This window comes from Agaricus bisporus (assembly GCF_000300575.1).
Source record: "Agaricus bisporus var. bisporus H97 unplaced genomic scaffold AGABI2scaffold_9, whole genome shotgun sequence".
NCBI lineage: Eukaryota > Fungi > Basidiomycota > Agaricomycetes > Agaricales > Agaricaceae > Agaricus > Agaricus bisporus.
Genome location: NW_006267372.1, coordinates 951,362 through 970,487, shown reverse-complemented (window position 1 = coordinate 970,487; position 19,126 = coordinate 951,362). Strand labels below are relative to the sequence as shown.

The window sequence follows — 19,126 nt, the reverse complement described above, 5'->3', positions numbered from 1 at the left end:
ATTACTCAGATTACCTTTCCCACTTCCGAAGACCAGCGGCGGCCCGGTAAAGTGACCTCGAACCAAAGCAAGTACTGACACTCACATGTCCTCCCACAAAGATTCCCCGAGATTTCTTCCTGATCCACATATAATTCAACACTTAAACTCCCAAGCTTTCTCCGCCGTGTGAGCCAGATATCAGATATACATTACTAAACCAAAGCTGAAGTTGGACCATTGCTTCGGAAGGACATATGACTCTAGATTTCAGAGAAGCAATTAGGCGTGTAACTCAGTGATCAAAGGAATTGAATCATCGAAGACTCCAAGCAGGCGGCCGGAATCACCGTTATCCCCGGGAAGAGATCCGCTGGCGGGCCGGGTTTATGAGACCGTCGATTGTTTGGGGATCCAACACTATGTTTCGTAGATCAAGTTACGACGTAATTTAAAGAGTACGGTTCATTCTTCTCGAGTTTTGACCGTTGAAGCGTTGAAGATACTAGTCTGCGAACATAGCCAAGTCGGTGTTAAAACGTTTAAGCTCTGCATGGCTATCGGTCACAGAATCCATAATGCTACCAGTATTCGCCTTGATGAATTCGACGACTTGAAGATGAGCACTAGCAATGTTTAGAATCGAATGCAATGAGATCCAATGCTGCATCTCTTCTATAGGAGGTCTACAAAAATTCTAACCCCATGCCAACTTGAAGACCCCTCTTTCCTTTCTCATGAGTACTTGCAATAAGTGGAAGCCCAAGGTTGAGCTCCACACGAATGGGATCGAAGCGGTATATGAGGCCGATACCGGCCGCAACACTAGGTAACTGTAAGAGAGAATTTCTTGTTTGTTCAAGAGCTTCTTTTGGTGGGATGGCTATTACAAAAATAATGTTCAGGGATGAGCAATAGTAGAATGATAAAGAAACATACTTCTATCGATGCCCTCTAGCCTGCCAGCGTTAACCCACGCATGAAGCTTAACTGGCCATGAAGACTTTTTTGGGATGTCGGAAATGAAAGAGGCTCCGAGCGACCAATATGCGTCACCGCCTATGGAATCGGCTATCGAAAAGAAGAGAATGAGAAAGCGTTGATGCTGGATGTTTCGAACACTGACATCCATCTCGGGGACCCATTCCATTAGTCATAAAGCCGCGTACAGAAGTTGGGCCACCAAGCTGGAAGCGATCTGAGAAGAGGGTTTTCCCAGAGCTGCCGAGACCCCAAAGAAGACCCGAACGTGCAGTAAGAGATAGTGTCTGTTGTCAAACTTAGTTTGGAGAGCTAAACAGGGAGAGCACGGAAAACTCACGGCGCCTTTCGTAATCCCAAAACCTCTTTTGGCCTCTATTTCACCCTTGTAAAATTTAGCGTCGCCACCGAGGAAGCCCAGGCCAGCGAGTTCTTGGTATAGTTTGAGGTACGTCCCCGGAGATGTCAAGGAAGTAAGCTTATCCAGGCGGGTAGAAAAGACCTTGTCTTGTCGCGTATCAAACGTGAATGTATGTGAAATCGAAGATTTAGTGGAAAAACCGGCTGCCTCGCGCATGGAAAGAGAAGCGGAGGGGGTAAGCGACGCTAGGTGACGAACAACACCTTCATATGCAAATTCATGCATACCCCATGCTGGATATCCGCGCTGCAGTTGTTAAATTCTATGGTACATGGGAGAGAGGTGGGGAGCGGGCGTACCCGGATGACGGCTTTAAGGCCACGGAGGCCTTCGAAACAACTTGCATAGGAGGTCAGGTCGCGCTCGAGACCATATGTAGAGAGTTCGGCGGTAGTGTCGAGGTCACGGGAGATTGGGGCGGTGAGAGAAGCACGATAGGCGCGGCGTGTTTTTGTGCCAAAGGCGACATTAGCTTCAAAAGTTTCTGCACCTCCAAATACGTTTCGAATACGACCCGTCGCGCTCTAATGACTGTGAGAAAAGGAGGAAGGCCAAGAGAAAATACATACTGCAGTCCCCTCGTTGTTTCCGAGTTCCGTGGAGCTGTTCAGGTAGAGCCTGCCACGCTCTTTGGTGGTGAAGACAAGGTCGACGTCGTTGGAAGCCGCGAGAGAGTTGCGTGCGTGTTCGACGTTGACTGCAACATGGGAGAAGATGTCGGTCTTGTTGAGAAGATGAGCGAGGTAGCGGGCAGTGTTTAGGGTGGTCTGTAGGTCGTTTGTTTCTGTGTTTTGCAGATGCGGGGCGATGAGGTGCCCAAGAAACGAGCGGCGCGTACGTGTTGCCCCCTCGACGCGTATCGCAGCAATGCGCGCTGGTGACTCTAGATTCGCATTGATCTGCGGACGTGTGAGTACGAGGTTTGGAGACAGAGAAGAGAAAATACAAACGAGGCTGGAGAGGTGAATGACGGCAGACTCGTAGTCACCGCGGAGTCTGCGTTCGATGCGCTGCCGTTGCCAGTGAATGAGCTTGTCGATGTTCTTTCCCGCTGGCTCCTTGTCGCGGGGCTGGGCCGAGTTGCGGAGGGGCGGAATGAGGCCGCTGTCGTCGTCGTCCATGGCGGGTGTCTAAACTGCCACCTTCCTAATTGGGATAAGAATGTATTCCCGGATCTGAGTCCCGACATAACAAATTTAGTTTAAAATGAATGTAAGGAGCGATTTTCCTGAGTCCACCCACCATGGATTCCACAAACTCGGCCCAGCACCAGTTCAGTCCGTCCTCTCTCCCCTCAGACTACGCTCTTCTCTCTCGCTACGCCCAAAATCTTCCTAGTCCTCCGAGCAACGATGATTATATCCCAGAAAATCTCTCTCGGCCCCGTTTGACTCAGGCCCCCAGCCTTAATCACCCACTGGATAGAGGTTCCCTCGCCGTAAAAAATGGTCGCCCTACAGAGGCTTCCCCCCTCCTTCCCTCTCCTCCTCCTCCGTTTCCCTATATCGAAGAGGATGTGGATCGTGATGACTCGTTGGATAATCGCAGTTTGGTCCATGTCTTTAGAGAGGAATTACCCATCCTCACAAAATATTCTCTACCGGTTCTTGGGCAAGTGCAAATATTTTTCTATTACTCATTTCGCATCTCATCATTCATCATATCCTCGTAGCACCCATCTTCTTGAATATAGTCTCGTTGTTGCTTCCGTCGTCTCCATAGGTCACTTATCAACAAAAGCTCTTGCAGCAATTACTCTTGGCTCCATGACCGCTTCCGTTTCTGGCTTCAGTATCATACAGGGCCTATCCTCCGCCCTCGATACTCTCCTTCCCAGTGCCTGGACCTCGCCTCACCCCAACTTGGTTGGTCTCTGGTCCCAGCGGATGTGTACGTCTCCCCTTCCTTGACTTTCCACTTTTGCTTATTGTGGTACAGTTGTTGTCATCTCTGCGTGCTTAGTGGTGCGTATCACTCCACTCCAGTCCACTCCTCTCTTCGGCTCCATCTGAACCCCTTTATCTAGCCCATGTATATCGTCTGGTTCAATGCCGAAGCCATCTTAATTGCACTCAAGCAAGATCCGGAGGTAGCCCATCTTGCCGCAGTTTATCTCCATTGGGTCTCGATCGGCCTTCCCGCTTATGCATTCAATTGCGTTAGTCGGCGCTACTTCCAATCCCAAAATCTCTTCTCTGTGCCTACTCGGATCATCATTTTTGTCTCCCCCCTAAATGTTATCCTTAACTATATCCTTGTCTGGGGCCCAGAACCTGTTCGCCTCGGCTTCATCGGTGCTCCACTGGCTACTGCAGTATCTTTTAACCTAGTCGCAATTCTATCCATCATATATGGTGTCTTCTTCACCCCAAAAACTGCATGGTATCCCTTTTCAAGAAGAATGTTCACAAGCCTGGGCGTTGTCGCCCAGCTCGGCGTCAGTGGGGTTGGCCAAGTAGCGAGTGAATGGTGGGCCTGGGAACTCATCTCTCTGGGCGCTAGTCTTCTCGGTCCGGTTGCTCTCGCTACTCAGAGTGTCCTGCTAGTCTCTTCTTCCACCACCTTCCAGGTTCCATTTGCTATCAGTGTTGCCACTTCCGTTCGGTACGCAGGGTTAATTCATTTCCTTCTAGCAAATCTAATTACTGCTCTAAATATAGAATTGGCAACTTGCTTGGGGAACACAAAGCTAATAGGGCCCGAGTCGCTGCCATCACATCACTCTTTTTGACTCTCTGCGTCGCTGCGCTAATGAGGTTCGCTTCTTTACGTCACTTTTATCTGATCGTGTGATTGATTGATCCGCCCAGTACTATGTTTATCGTGTTCCGTAATTCGTGGGCGTATATTTTCAACAATGACCCCGGTAGGCAAAATTTTCCCACATAAGGTCAAAAGCTTGACATGTATGAAATTCTTTTTCTGTAGAGGTCGTTTCGCTTGTTGCGTCGATTATGCCACTAGTCGCGCTCTTCCAAGTCTTTGATGGTACTGCAGCTGTCACCGGTGGAATTCTCCGTGCTCAAGGCAAACAGTTGAGTGGTGCCGTCCTGAATCTTAGTGCGTATTATGTCATTGGCATTCCGCTTGGAATGCTTTTGGCGTTCAAATATAATATGGGGTTACATGGCCTTTGGTATGGTCTCACTGTTTCGTTGGTTTATTGTGCGGTGGCTGGGACCTGGTTGGCATTGAAGACCGATTGGCAACATCAAGTTGACAAGGTCCAGAGGAGGCTGGCAGCAGAGAGGGAGGCTAACATGAAAGCAGGCGGACTCGAGGCAGCTGAAGATGCGACCGAATAAGCAAGGAAATGATGGATGAATATGTGATGTATGTGACCTACTAGTATATTAAGTACGGTGATGTTCTATGACTCGATAAGCACCTCTATACAGACAATGACGAGTTGCAATTAGCTTCTTCAAGCACAACCTATCCTTTGACGAACAAGCGGAATGACTTTGTCGAACCGTGTTCTGATAGTATGCAAATACTCAGGTGAGTTCTGGTCGCGCATGTTCCCTGCAGGCACGTCGAGCTACGAAAGAACGTCTAACACTTAAAATTGACTGGGATGGAAATCGAAACTTACAGTGAATGACGGTGCGTATAGCGGGAAACCAGGATGATCGGGTATATGAGCTTCCAGATCCAAGGGGTTTCCGAGCTACAAAATGAAAGCTAATCAAAGCGAGCCGCTCAACTAGATCTTAAACCATACCGCAACTGATGTTATATACGCCCACGCTCGCGCCGCATTTGCAGAATTGTAGCCACCACCGCCAAGAAACAACTTCTTTCCCTTCCACTCATTAATTATCCGCGAGACACACCAACCTAGTGAACCCTCTCCACCGCCCAAAGACCAATTCAGAGTTGCACAGGGATCACCTGCCAGAGCATCTGTACCACACTGTATAACGATAAAATCGGGCATCATGATATCTTTGAGCCCTTCTACGATGCCCCATATCGCGCAGTATGTTTTGTTGGAGGCCCCTTCGCGAAGAGGGATGCTTAGATTGAATGGATCGAAACGAGCTGTAGATGGATCTGGTAGTTCTGCTTTTGGAGATACTGGGAAAAAGCCGGGTGATGTATGATGAATGCTTAAAGTCTATTCGGCTTATGAGTGAAGAGTATATGGGATCAAATGAATGTGTACCATTAGCCGAGGAGTTCCATGAGATGTGAAGGACGTAAACGCAGCAGAGACACTGTCAGAGAAATGGAGATCCAAGTCGAGATAGAGAACTCTCGGGAGAGGTTTTGTGGGTTCGTTTGCTTTCGATGGTGGACGAGGAATAGATTTGAGAGCGAGTATTGCTAAGACGCAATCGGCAACATAACAGAACCCTGAAGCACGGGATTTGGATGCATGATGCCTGAAAAGAATGAGTGATATTTATTGCCTGAGGAGGAGGTCCGGAAGTACCTCCCCCCGTCCCAATTGATGGCAATATCGCTTATATCATATCTTAATGCATCGACGGCTGTCAGGGTTGCACCTGCAACTAGTGTCACATAATCTGATAAGCCGGTAAACAACGGGCAATCCTGGTTGGATATATCAAATGCTGCTGAATCCATGCCGGAAGACGACCTACATCCTCAAGACCGTATTCCACTTTCATAGCCTCCCATTCTGACGCGTCGTGTCTGTGTTCGTCGTGCTCATTGCAGTTTTTCGGGTCGAGAATAAATTCCAGATATCCTGACGCGTGGTACATGGCGAGGTCTTGTCGAGTCGCATTTCGAGGTGTGTATATCTGAACTTTGCCTGGTTCGAGCAGACCAAGAGACTTTATGAGACTGTGAACAACGAATGATCGTTTTTTATTGGACGGAAGGAGCGAGGCTATCTGAAGTAGAATAAGCAGAAGCGCAAAGCCAAAGAAGTGTATTGACCTTGATGAGCTGAGCTGAAACGATATACGCGACACGGGCCGTCGTGGTCGAAGAAGACATAGGGGCGAGTTTGTCCTTGTTTACATCAGCACGTGGTCTGGGTCGACCGTGTCGTTCCGAGTGGATTTCTCTGCTTCAAACCGATGGTCTCTCGAACGCTCCTCAGCCGCGCCCTCAGGTCTGCCGTCGTACGTTGCCCATTTACAACACCCCCTTCCTCGCTCACCACGATGATCAGCGACCAGCAAGGTCGTATGCCACAGTCCGTAACCTAGGTCCTCTTACAGAGGTCACCACCCTCTCCAATGGCTTAACAGTCGCAACGGAATCACACTCCCATGCCCAGACTGCCACCGTCGGCGTCTGGATCGATGCCGGCTCACGCGCAGAAACAGACAAGACCAACGGCACGGCGCACTTTCTCGAACACATGGCTTTCAAGGGTACTGGCCGCAGAACACAACATGCCCTGGAATTAGAGGTCGAGAACCTCGGAGCCCACCTCAACGCGTATACTTCTCGTGAACAGACAGTCTATTATGCCAAGAGCTTCCGCAAGGACGTTCCAAAAGCCGTTGACATCATTTCTGATATTCTGCAAAATTCCAAACTCGAGAATGCGGCTGTTGAGAGGGAGCGAGATGTTATTTTAAGGGAACAACAGGAAGTGGACAAGCAACTCGAAGAGGTCGTCTTTGATCACCTTCATGCCGTTGCTTTCCAGGGTACGTTACCACCTCGTCTCCGCGTCGCCAGCTAACGAATTTGTAGGCCAGCCCCTTGGTCGCACTATTCTTGGCCCCAAGAAAAATATCCTTTCAATAAAACGTGAAGATTTGGCTTCATACATCAAGACAAATTACACCGCTGATCGCATGGTTCTCGTTGGTGCTGGTGGTGTCGACCATAATGAACTTGTCAAACTTGCCGAGAAGCACTTCTCTTCCCTCCCCATCTCACCCAACCCCATCTCTCTTGGTCGTCTTTCACATTCTAAACCATCATTTGTCGGTTCCGAAGTTCGAATTCGTGATGACGATATACCCACCGCCAATATCGCCATTGCCGTCGAGGGTGTAGGCTGGAGCTCCCCCGATTACTTCCCTATGATGGTCATGCAGAGCATTGTGGGCAACTGGGACCGTAGTCTTGGTCTTTCCACTCTGAATTCCTCCCGCCTCTCGCACATTGTTTCCCAACACAACCTCGCCAACTCTTTCATGTCCTTCTCAACTTCCTACTCAGATACCGGCCTCTGGGGCATTTACCTCGTTTCAGAGAATCTGATGAACCTTGACGACCTGGTACACTTTACGCTCAAAGAGTGGACAAGAATGAGCACTGGTGCTACGGACGTTGAGGTCGAGAGAGCAAAAAGCCAACTAAAGGCCAGCCTTCTACTTAGTCTTGATGGAACGACTGCCGTTGCGGAAGATATTGGCAGGCAACTTGTTACCAGCGGAAAGAGATTAACCCCACAACAAATCGAGACCGCGGTTGATGCCGTGTCAGTGGATGACATCAAGCGTGTTGCTTCAAAATACCTATGGGATAAGGATGTATGTGTATCATGATGTGTTAGCGTTTGCTGGTATTCTGACAAATCTTCCTAGTTCGCCCTTGCCGCTGTTGGAAGCGTTGAAGGTCTCTTAGACTATAACCGTATCCGTGCAGACATGGCGTCCATGCTTTACTAGATGTGAGTATTAACCAAGTCGATGTCGGTCCGCTCGTGTTCTGATACATGCACCGCTTCTTTGTAGTATTTAGATGTTGGAAGCATAGCATGTACCCCATATACGCACATCGCCTCTTTAATACATGATTTCATAGCGGAGTCAATGACGAGGCTCTTCTGGTAAACGGCGCGTGTAGCAGATGACAGGTTTGGGTATGTCCGCAATCCGTCGTTGTATTTCAGTTCTTCTAGTCTACCATGCTAGAAAAAAAAACAGGAAATTTAAGATGAGAGAAAGAAGAAACGTGCAGTAGGATGACTCGATTGAGCCAAGCATTGAGGAAGGAAAAAACAGGCCTGGAGGCTTGAAAAGGCTGCCACCCCTCAAGTCCTCCAGTTTTTCTATAGGCAATTTAGAGAATATCAGTTTTTAGATTGTCAGGGACTGGAAAGGAATTGAGAGAGAAAGGCCTTGGTAGAGTAAAGGTGGACATGTTCACAAAATGTGAGAGTCTGATCAAAGAAGATGTGTTTTAAATAGTACACATGTATTATTAAAAGAATATTTATGGTAATATTTGCATAAAGTTTGCATAATACATGTGTACTATTCAAATATAGAGGTTGTGTAAAGGTTATATTTTCCCTACTGGTATGGTTTTCCCAGATAGGAGCCAATTATATGGGGATAACAAGCCCTAGCTCCGACTCTGGGTATTCATCACATGGACCTGCTTCCATAAAAGGTCAATTGGAAATACTGTACCATTACGACTGTAGGTTCACTGTCAATTATGTAAGCTTGACGGCTGTCATCCGGTGCCTAGTTCACTGGCCACTATAATTGATGACACCTTCCTCTTTTAGGTTCACTCCTTCCTTATTAGGCTATGTTATACCGCTTTAGGGTATGTTTTGCCGGGGGGTGTTCACACCCTCGGATTTTTGATGACATGAACTAAAATAGGTTCACAAATCGGGCTGATGACTGATGACGTGAACCTACGGTCGTAATGGTACAGTAGTAGCTAAGTGTTGGGCACCTAAGGTTCCCACAGTTGTCGTCATAGTAGAAGGGACAGGAGCTTCTCCCATCCCTTCTACAGTAAGTAGAGTAGACCCACAGCCGATCCATCCCAGCAATATCCCATCGAATATTGACTTCACTTAGCATTGTCGGCACGAAATATACTGTTTATTTCGGATATATGTCTGTGACAGTTATTTGTCCTGTCACAGTGGCAAACTTTGTCATCAAGTCTTTGTCACTAAGCCTGTCACATCTGCCATGCGCATGTTTGTTGCATATGTTTGTTGATATGTTTGTTGACATGTTGATTGCATCACAGAAACATATCATATGTTTTTCCACTATACATTTTGACCAAAGCGGGCATCTTATATTGGATGAGTCAGTATGTTACGTCAGTATGTTATATCATGACTATATGTTTGTTTTTTTGCATGGCAAATGTGAGTCAAGTGCGTTGAGTTATATTATTTCTTTGTGCATGATGTTTGTTTTTCGTGTTTTGTTGTTATGTTTTGCGGAGTGACAGTTTCTCTCCCACGGTGGTGAAAGACTAGTCTGCCTATAAATAGGTGAGTCAGGTATAGCCGTGCGGTTGCCATCCAGCCATAACTTTGCACGATGTCGGTGGGGGGCATTACATAATCCTAAACAGTCCTTGCAGATTTTGAACCTATTCTAAAAATAAGTGGAGTGCAAGGCAATTTGGTAATCACTGGGCCATAATTTTGCACGGATTCACATCCATATATATTATATACTCAGAACACAATTTACAAAGGGACAGATGAAAGACGTATTTGAAGAGCTCCTGCACGCATTCACTGAGGATCAGGATCCTCCAAGACTCCCATCATGGCCTCAATGTCTTTTCCAAGTTCCCTCTCCCTTAAATCCTCCTCCTCTTTTTCCTGAGCTTCAGCGGCTTCTCCGTCAAGCTCACTTGGAATGGCTTTGCGTCTATCTGCACAACATTCAAGAAGTGTGGCAAACTCACCTGCAATGTGTTCACGGGGTGATCCTGGTGATAATGAGCCTGTGAAACCAGCCATTGAAATGAGTTTTTGTAATCGGCAAAGATGTTCCCCATTTGTGAGTTCAAACCGACGACGACAGAGCAATGTTTGATATGAAATTCCGGGGTCTTCCTTTTCCACCAAAGCTTCCATAGATTTCATCAGCAAAATGTCCAAATCTTATATGGACTTTTTTAGTCTTATTCATGTCATACCTTAGTTTGAACTTATTTTGGGAGCACTTGAAGGCAGAGTTGACAGCTAAGTTAAAGAAAAGGTGATAAGTTGCAATAACAACACACAAAAGCAAAAAAGTCTTGGGAATTATTATGTCCTTTTCATCAAGTCATTGTAAGTTCTGTTCTACTGCTCATAAAATTCCGGAAAAATCACAACAAATCTTAGAATATTAAAAAAACATAAGTTTATATGTAAGCTTTTGTCGAAAACATACCCGTTATGGAGATATCAAGATTCCATCATGGGGGGGGGGGGTCATTGTCAACTGCAGATAGACTCGTTGTAGAGCCTGCTCTACTAACCAGAAAATTCTGGAGAAATCACGACAAATCATAAAATATTAAAAGAAAATAAGTTTATATGTGTGCTTTTGTCGGAAAACATACCAGTTATGGAGATACAGAAAAACATAACAAGAATGCCATGTTTTCTACTGGTTACTGTGTCGATTTTGATGATTGAAGAGTGTAAGTATATGTTTTCAAGGTCCAGTAATTCGAAATTTGGTTTTAGATTTATTATCCGATCAATATTTGAGGAGCTATAGCGCAATTTTGTGTTTATTATATGTTAAATGTGCCATATCTCATTGGAATCTCATCCAGCAAAAATTCTAATTGAATATTCAAACTCCCCGACCTCGAAAATATAGGAATACACTTTTAGATCATTGAAATCCATGCAGGAATGACCCGAAAATATCTCCTACCTATGATTTGGAGAACTTTGACTCGAAAATCCCAAGTCCAGCAGTCACATGATGTCATGTGACATGTTGAACTTCTGTTTCGAGCACAACGTTGATTCTTCTTCATCACCACCATCATTCTTCCCCTCCCCATCCTCCCCCTCCCCCTTTCTTGCCCTCCAGGCCTGTAATATGGTAAGTAACATCCTCTTCACCTTCCTACCTCTCCCCCAGCTGATTCTAAGCTGGTTTAGGACACTTTTTTACCTATTTCGGACGCTTTTTTGGGGGAATTTTGGAAGCTTATTTGAGGGGATACTGGGGGGGAGTTTGAGGGGATACTTGGGGGGATATTTGAGGGGATATTTGGAAGGATTTTGGGGATTCTTTGGTCACTGGTGAGTGCTCTCTATCTCTGTATGTTTTCATACTCATTTGTTACTTGTAGGATATTTCTTTTCTCATCATCACTCCCTCATCATCCAATCTCATCTTTTTGTGTAGATTATATACAATGTATTGTATTTGTTATGCTAATATAATGACTTTCTCTATGACTTATTCACTCTTAAGCCTCTTATAATTGACTTTATGACTTTGGCTTGTCTTGTTTTTCCTTAATTGTATGCTTTTGTGACTTGAGTATGACTTATCCTTTCTTTTCAACAATGAAATTACTTGATTGAACATCTACACCTTGGCCTCAAAGTCAGAATAAGTTTCAAAAGGAGAAAAAAAGTCTGTTTTAAAACCTGTGAGTAAATTTTTCCTTATTTTGAACTTTTTTTCATGTTTAAGTTATTTAAGTTGAACAAAAGTTGGATTTTCGTTTTCCTGATGTAGTGACCAGGATCAGGTAAGTATTATTCGGCACCTTCATTCACCAAATGAGCTGATCCATGCATGCACACTGCAGGCTGCCTTGGCAGTGCATTCCAAGGGCCGGCCAGCTCGGAAATGCCAATTGAATAGGAGATACGATGAATTTGAGATGGTAAATTTTGGCTCTTTTCCCGTGCACCTAAATGTATTAAACCTTGTATTTAGACCAATAAGCGGCTCTCTTTTCTAAGAAAAGGGTAATCAACGTGTTGTTTTACGGCTCAAAGTCAGGTTCTAGCCGGCACTTTCAATTGTCATTCTGTAAAGATAATAAATATATTTTTTGACTCGATGTGGCATGAAGGAAGGCACAGTGCATGACCCTTCCCCAACAGGCTGTGAAGTTTTTTTGGGGGGGAAAGGACTGCTCCAGACTAGCGGTATTCGACCGGCTATCTGCTGAGTATAAAACAGGTCTTGGTTCCACTGAACTGGTCGTGGCACTTTACTTTTTTCGTGCTCAAAGCTTCAATGGCTGGTGCTGATTTGACCGGTTTACCTGAAGGTATGTTTAAATATGCCCGACTATATGGTTCTCAGGCTGATCACAGTTTTCAGAGGTTGTGGCAGCCGTTGAAGGCTATATGGCCGCTTTGGAAGTTGCTAAGATGCTTTGGCAGCAAGCCAACTCTGCCCTCAAGAGTAGAAATACAGCTTGTTTAGGTGAATTATGGTGCTCAATCATCGCTGAACTAAGTAACCTCTCTGTTGGCAGAGAAAGAAAGCTATAAAGGTAAGAAAGTTTGCTTCAACGGTACTGGAACAAGTCAGTCTAAGCCTGCCGTGCTTCTTAGGCTCCGGCACAAGGACCATTAAACAGCTCGCTACCAAAGCTTCAGCCACCAATAAGGCGTACACTACCAGCCTCGACAAGTTGAAAGTGTCCAAGGCTGCCGCTAGGGAAGCGCGGCGCAAAGCAGAGCAGATGCTGATTGCTCATCGTATATTTAGCGTTGAACTCAAGTCCATTGGTGAGTGCCGATTAATGAGATATTTTTAGATTCTCAACGCCAACTTTAGATGCGGCACTCAAAACTAAAACAATCGAAGCCTCCGCAGCAGTTGAGTCCACAAACCACCTCGAGCAAGAAATCGCAAAACTTTCAGCAGGCGAAGCAGCTGCGCCCACTGGTGCAAGTAGCCCACTGTCCAGTGCACCAGAGTCTCCAGGCTGCTCAGGTATCCACGGGGAATCGGGCCCCTTACCTGAGCCAGGTTTAGATAGTACTGGCAGACTCGCACCTGTGGGTATTCATCACATTGCTGCCATCTCCGATCGTACTGACCAGAAACCTCTAGAGCCAAGCCTGGGGCTTAGGCATAGCAGCACCAATAGATGTTGATCGTGCCGACTCTGCTAGTGCTGGCCCTTATATTGGAACCGATAGCCCCCACGAAGATTGTTCTAGCCCCCACCCATCTGCTGCTGAACCGATCGGTGCTGAGCAGCCAGAGCCCACTGCTACCAGCGCAGAGCCTCATTTCCCAGCAGGTGCAGACTATTCTACTGTGCCTAGTACCTTTTTTCGCAAAGACCTTCCAAATAATTATCCTATTGCTTCTTGGCCTAGTTTCATACCTGGTGGATTTCCTCACTTCGGCTCTATGAATGAGGGAAACATGGCTTACGCTCTTGACAATCAGCTGGGCCTGAGTGCGTTCAACTTTCCAACTGGGAATTCAGCTTATCTAGATGAACCCAAAAGTGGCAACTGCACAAAAGGGGTTATTTCCTTTATGGATGCTCTACATGGTTCTGAATTGCCTCCAGATTGCTCTTCTTGGATCGACAGAGATATCGGCAAACCACCATACACAACGTCAATATTTACATAATACACATGTATTATGTAAACATTATGTATACATTACCGTATAAATGTTTTACATAGTACACATGTACTACTTAAAACATATGCAAATCCAAAATTCAGTAATACTAATGTACTATGCATTGTATATTTAAAACTTATGCAAATTTAATTATTTAAGTATATTCTGCATATGATTTACATCATACATGTTTATTATGCAAACTATATGTAAATACCCCTTTTTTCGTTGTCACCATCGTAGCCGCGGTCACTTCCATGGCCATCCAACTCGATAATCTCAAACTTCACCAGGACATTGTAGAGGATAGTATAGGTTTGTAGATACGAAGGACAAACAACAAAAACGATATAGTCGCTTAGTAGCTACTATACTGCCTCTGCGATTTCAAAGGGGGAATGTCTGATGATATGAAGGTAAAAGTGTGAACTTCTGTTATGAAGAATAGAGGTGCGATGCAAACGCTTAAACTACTTGAAACTTGAACTTGTACTACTGAACTTCTGACTAACTAACTTTAACTAACTTGAACTGACTTGACTTGACTTTTACTAGACTACTTTCTGTGTCTTTAGACGATGCTAAGCTTCGAACAGTCAACCTCGAAATGCCTCTGTGCACCAGGTGATCAATTCTTAACTTAGTAGCTACTTCGTTAAAAGCGCTAAGTCGCAGGAATCTTTGTCTGAGTCTGAGTTAACTTCTTAATAAAGTTTGTCTGAGTTCTGTGTACGTCTGATAGTGGTCTACGACCGAAGCAAAACTTATATATTCCAAAAATGCACCTGCAATGTCCGAAGTGCAAAAGTGGGGGCAAGAATGCTTGCTTATCCCTCCCTTGCACCTGGTCTTTTATATTCGAGAGAGATACTAAATGAGAACATATCCGCGTACATGAGAAAGCTGAGTAAACATGGGAAAAACGTCCAAGAATAAAACTAGATAAGTAGCTACAGGGGTATAGATTGGTAAGGTACAGGTCCATAAGTTGCACTGATCTTCCCAAGCCTTCGGAGTGATTAGGGATCTCTCCTTTGGTCGGATCGGATCAGGAATTCGGAGTTCCTGCCCAGGGGAAGTGCCTCAGGATGTGTCCTTAGTAGGATCTGTTACCAGACCCAAGGTTCATCCCAGGAACACCTTTTCTTAGAATAGCCTGAGGTCCCGAGTCATCGTTTCGACTCTCAGGTACGTCTGGTCTAATCTAGATAAGTTTATCTTATCATATCTGTATCTGTATCAGGTAATTTCCTCATCTGGTTTCCGGGTATAGAGGTAGCTACTGAGCGATCGGCCTCTAGTACTCGAAGTTCTGATAATTAGAACCCGTGACTTTGTAGGGATAGTCTGTATGGGTCATTGGTCCAATACGACCAGCTAGTCTTTGGGTGTGCAGTACAGTTTTCCTGCTATTGTGCTTCTATCCTCCATATACACAGAGAGACATCAGGAATACTAGATTCACCAGTCTTATCTGAGCTTTCCGGCTAACGGAAGGAGAGTCTACTAGTTATAGACTGCTGACGAATATAAATAGGATTTGTCGTATTTTTCCTAAGTTTCTATGAAGGGTTCGACTTAGTACTCGGGTAGCTACTCCGCAAGCACAGTATATATCTGGTAATAATAGCCTAAAAATCGTGTAAAATTGTGCAAATATTTTTGAGGCGTATCAACGTCTTTCTTGACATCACTGTTGCCTATATTCCTTGCCATCAAAGAGTCGCCTTCGCCCTGCATAACGAAAGATTTGCCCTGGTCTTCATAGTCCGTAAGTAATATTCGTGAACTTGTGTACCAAGGATCTCACTAGAACTTGTAATGCTCGTCTAACTTGATTTTTTTTTCTTGTCGCTATTGTGCTTTCACAGCAGTAGTGTGTAATTTTGTGTGTAGCAAGAGGTAGAAGGCCAAAGCAAGGAACGTTGGTCCTTCCTGTTATGGTTTTGTTTGGCTCCTCCACCTCACTCATCCTGGGGCTCAAACTCCTGTGCTATGACAGATCCGTTGACGCACTGTTGTGAATCTGGTCATCCACTTTCCCTGACGGTTCCAGGCGTTGATGGAAGGTGATTTCACAAGTCGCCAAGTACGTTCTGTTCTAAGATTCTGAAATGACGCTATACCTACTTTTACAGGGATCAGACTCTGATAAAATGGTTACGTAGTATGTCAATGCCATATTGCGCATCAAAATAGAGTTCTTCCTGTTGGCAGGGATGAGTGGGAGGAAAAGAGGAAGAGAAGACGAATTGGTGGCGTCCTAATGGAGCTTTGCGATGAGGGCGTTGTGCTGGGCAGTGAGGGCATATTTCCTTCAATGGTGCGTCTCGGGCGGTTGCCACCTGCTTCTGCTTTTTCTGCAGGACAACATCGAAAAGCACGGGCACCCCTCCGAACACAAACTCCACTATATCACTAGACTTAGACTGTCTTTGACCACCAGCTGGCCTGGCCCGCATCAATGGAAGGCCTGCCATACCCCGTGGCCCTCCCCCTCCCCACTGGCCCCATCTCCCCGCCTCATCCGCCCCAGGCAACCCGTCCCATGAATCAAGGACCTAAATTCATGGCACCAACGACGCCACCATCAACAAATTCACCATGGATCTCTCCCTCCCAAGACCTACTAGTCCTCGTTACCGTCACCCCCTCGTGTATGTCCTCCCCTTCTCTTTCATACCCCTTGTACTCAAGATGTCCTTGTTTTCAAGATGTCCTTGAATTCTAGATCTATCCTTGCGGCGGTGTAGAGGTGATGGTAGTTACGGAAGTAAAAATGTAAAAAGGTTTCACTAACGCACAAACTGTTCTCAGTTTATAAGTTCGTGGGAGAATTAAATCAGAAGTCAAGAATGAGACAGATATGTTTTGTGAAGTTTTGAAAGTTTTAGATTGATTTCGGGTTTTAAGGTCTTTTTCAATTGTAGCTACTCGAGGAGTAAGGAATCTAGGGGTTTGAGAAGGACTGTTCACGACGAAGTTCAACTACGCTGCTGTGCTAAGGCAGGCGACGTGTACCAAACAATGTGGGTAGATATAAGCTGCGATATCGACTTAGCGAGAAGCTACCGACTTATACCGACAAACTACAAGGCCACCGACTTTCACCACTACCGAAGTGATGCAAGCTGCGATATCCAAGTAGCTAACACGAAGCTATCACACACTGTCAACGAGTTGTAGCTCAAGGTCTCGATAATAATCCTCTCTGGTTTTCGATTACAATTCTCTCAAGTTCGTATGATTCTCAGTTTGGACTTAGCGTCCGAAGGAAAAGTTCACAGATAACACCACAAATAGGATTCACTGAGTAGCGAAATACAATTGCAGAGCTTCAGCAGGTCAATTTCCTTGCCTCTCGCTCACTAACTACAGGCCTTTTATACTAATGGTTCTCTAAGCTATTTTGGTTCAGGTACGCTATGTTTACTAAGATTCTGTTATTTATATCGTAGCTTGCTCATACCACCCGTTTTAGGAGTAGCTTTTGTGAGATCATGTAATCCGCTGATTAACGGTTACTCTTTCTGGGCAATCTTTCGCTAGCTGCTGACCTATCTCTGTTCCTCCTAGTAGCTCCTAGCTCTCTTTTGTATTTTTAGTTATGATCGTAGCTACACTTCGGGTATAACCAAAAAGGGAACTCGTATTTGATGGCACTTCGCATACTTCGTCCGAATTTGTTAAATGATGGGACTTCCTATTCGTGACATAGGGTACGTAAGCAGACCGTCGTAGCGACTAAGTCCCTTCACCTTGCCGTGTTTGCGAATATAATTAATAGTACTTATGCGTCGTAGCTACACGTTGTATTCGCTTCGCGTATAGACCAATGGTTGATGTTCCAATTGGTAAGGTCATATTTCTCCCATCGGTACAGTTTTCCCTACGGGGACCCCAGCTATGGCTGTCATGCGAGCTCGCGTAGATCGAGTGTCCTTCCTTTAGATATCCTGTGGTTACACTTCTCAGTCATTCTATGTAGCGAAGGGTTTTCTATGCTGTAGCTAGGCTTATAATATGTCAAAGCTACCTTCGCTAGAGAGATTACTAGGCTAAATGTGTTTAGGCTGTGATAGCGGTGAGGTAGCTTGTCCCTATGTTCTAGATAGAGGCCGCTCAGCAGTTCCCTGAAGCGACTCAGCTCGTTGCTCATTGAGCAAATTCAAGTGCTCCCATGTTTTTTTTTGCGTCACCATTTTTTTCCAAAATGTTTCCCACTTCTTTGCCAACACAATTTCTTTGCCAACACAATCAGGGAATCTTCCTCCAGCCACTCTTCTTCTTTCCTTGACTATCATGCAACATTTTCTTTAACATGTGTATCTCGGCACTATTAGCTCCGCCATCCCAGCGTGTTCATAGAATCTCGGTCGATAAGGGTCCCGATCACCATAGTTCCCTGTTACCTTCGTCTCCTCCTTGTCAAAACTGTGACCGAGGGGCTATACTGAGTGGTAGTGAAGATTTTTGTTTTTGAGGTGCTGATTCGGGTAGTGGCACAAATTGCACACTTAGATTGTGCTTGGCAGGGTCACGAGGATAAAGGAGTGATAAAAGGTCATACACATGACTCTTGGGGCGTTGATCACGGAAGTAGAAGTGGGAACCGGGAGAATCACTTGAGGAAGAGGCCTACATTGTATACTTATGACACATAGTATGGATGCAAAAATCAGCAAAAATTGGGTTAACTACTTGTCAAGTCATCAGGAGGTATGGTTGATTGTTTCAAAATTTCCAAGTTTCTTCCTGTTAGTGCTTTTTTGACTTTATTCTATCAGATTTTCTGCAATTTCTGCAATTTCAATCAAGCCAATCTCAAAACTTTGACTAATATATGTCTGAACTCTCAATATTCCTCATGTATGTTCACATCAATCAAAAAATTTACAAAATCTTTTCCATTGAATGCCTTTTCTAAAGTTATATCATCAGAATTTTCCATCTACTCTTGAGTATCTCAAGAACTTTCATAAATTCCAATGTCATTATGGCGCTTCAATCTCTGAATTCCGGCAGTTATTTTCTATAGCTTTACATTCTTCTAATTTTTCTCTGCTTAAATCTGTTTCTTCAAATGTCTGTTGAACCTCTCTAGATTTTGGTGAATTCTTTCAAATTTTGGTGAATTTTCTCAGATTTTGGTGGATTCTTTCAGATTTTAGTGAATTCTTTCAAATTATTTTTCCAGATTTCTTCGGATTTTTGTGAATTTCTTCAGATTTCTTTGAATTTTGTCAAATTTCCTAGACACTGGGCCGGAGTCACAATAAGGCAGGTGGCAAATTGAATGTAAATTGATTTTTTTGTCACGAAAAAATCAATATATATTCAATAAGTCAGGTGGCTTATTGTGACTCCGGCCCAGTGTAGAGTGTCATGGGATTTCTGTGAATTCCTTCACATTCTTCATATTTCTTCACATTTCTTTGCTTTTGTTGAATTTCTTTGGGTCTCTTCA

The 19,126-nt window shown here is 44.9% G+C and overlaps 7 protein-coding genes across 7 annotated transcripts; 4 read left to right on the top strand and 3 right to left on the bottom strand.

Annotated features, from left to right (window-relative positions):
• Positions 1-665: 665 nt before the first annotated feature.
• Positions 666-2,502, bottom strand: AGABI2DRAFT_75103 (hypothetical protein; the record flags this gene model as incomplete). The annotated part of the gene is made up of 7 exons (XM_006463860.1): positions 666-844; positions 919-1,050; positions 1,106-1,247; positions 1,301-1,627; positions 1,681-1,905; positions 1,951-2,280; positions 2,332-2,502. The coding sequence occupies 7 exons, from the start codon at positions 2,500-2,502 to the stop codon at positions 666-668; spliced, it is 1,506 nt and encodes a 501-aa protein (XP_006463923.1).
• A 122-nt stretch (positions 2,503-2,624) lies between these two features.
• AGABI2DRAFT_152938 (hypothetical protein) lies at positions 2,625-4,686 on the top strand (the record flags this gene model as incomplete). Its single annotated transcript, XM_006463859.1, has 7 exons — positions 2,625-2,992; positions 3,054-3,271; positions 3,320-3,345; positions 3,408-3,985; positions 4,042-4,137; positions 4,192-4,247; positions 4,310-4,686. The coding sequence occupies 7 exons, from the start codon at positions 2,625-2,627 to the stop codon at positions 4,684-4,686; spliced, it is 1,719 nt and encodes a 572-aa protein (XP_006463922.1).
• A 119-nt stretch (positions 4,687-4,805) lies between these two features.
• On the bottom strand, positions 4,806-6,352 carry AGABI2DRAFT_152937 (hypothetical protein; the record flags this gene model as incomplete). The annotated part of the gene is made up of 7 exons (XM_006463858.1): positions 4,806-4,922; positions 4,977-5,051; positions 5,106-5,493; positions 5,584-5,769; positions 5,820-5,941; positions 5,992-6,246; positions 6,293-6,352. 7 exons carry the CDS (start codon positions 6,350-6,352, stop codon positions 4,806-4,808), a joined length of 1,203 nt encoding a protein of 400 aa, XP_006463921.1.
• Positions 6,353-6,435: 83 nt separating this feature from the next.
• On the top strand, positions 6,436-7,989 carry QCR1 (core subunit of the ubiquinol-cytochrome c reductase complex; the record flags this gene model as incomplete). Its single annotated transcript, XM_006463857.1, has 4 exons — positions 6,436-6,480; positions 6,531-7,017; positions 7,064-7,851; positions 7,906-7,989. The coding sequence occupies 4 exons, from the start codon at positions 6,436-6,438 to the stop codon at positions 7,987-7,989; spliced, it is 1,404 nt and encodes a 467-aa protein (XP_006463920.1).
• A 1,832-nt stretch (positions 7,990-9,821) lies between these two features.
• Positions 9,822-10,052, bottom strand: AGABI2DRAFT_120726 (hypothetical protein; the record flags this gene model as incomplete). Its single annotated transcript, XM_006463856.1, has 2 exons — positions 9,822-9,964; positions 9,998-10,052. The coding sequence occupies 2 exons, from the start codon at positions 10,050-10,052 to the stop codon at positions 9,822-9,824; spliced, it is 198 nt and encodes a 65-aa protein (XP_006463919.1).
• Positions 10,053-12,297: 2,245 nt separating this feature from the next.
• On the top strand, positions 12,298-13,662 carry AGABI2DRAFT_120725 (hypothetical protein; the record flags this gene model as incomplete). The annotated part of the gene is made up of 6 exons (XM_006463855.1): positions 12,298-12,331; positions 12,385-12,468; positions 12,524-12,559; positions 12,621-12,797; positions 12,847-13,070; positions 13,126-13,662. The coding sequence occupies 6 exons, from the start codon at positions 12,298-12,300 to the stop codon at positions 13,660-13,662; spliced, it is 1,092 nt and encodes a 363-aa protein (XP_006463918.1).
• Positions 13,663-16,123: 2,461 nt separating this feature from the next.
• On the top strand, positions 16,124-16,390 carry AGABI2DRAFT_120724 (hypothetical protein; the record flags this gene model as incomplete). The annotated part of the gene is made up of 2 exons (XM_006463854.1): positions 16,124-16,316; positions 16,374-16,390. The coding sequence occupies 2 exons, from the start codon at positions 16,124-16,126 to the stop codon at positions 16,388-16,390; spliced, it is 210 nt and encodes a 69-aa protein (XP_006463917.1).
• Between the last annotated feature and the right edge of the window lie 2,736 nt (positions 16,391-19,126).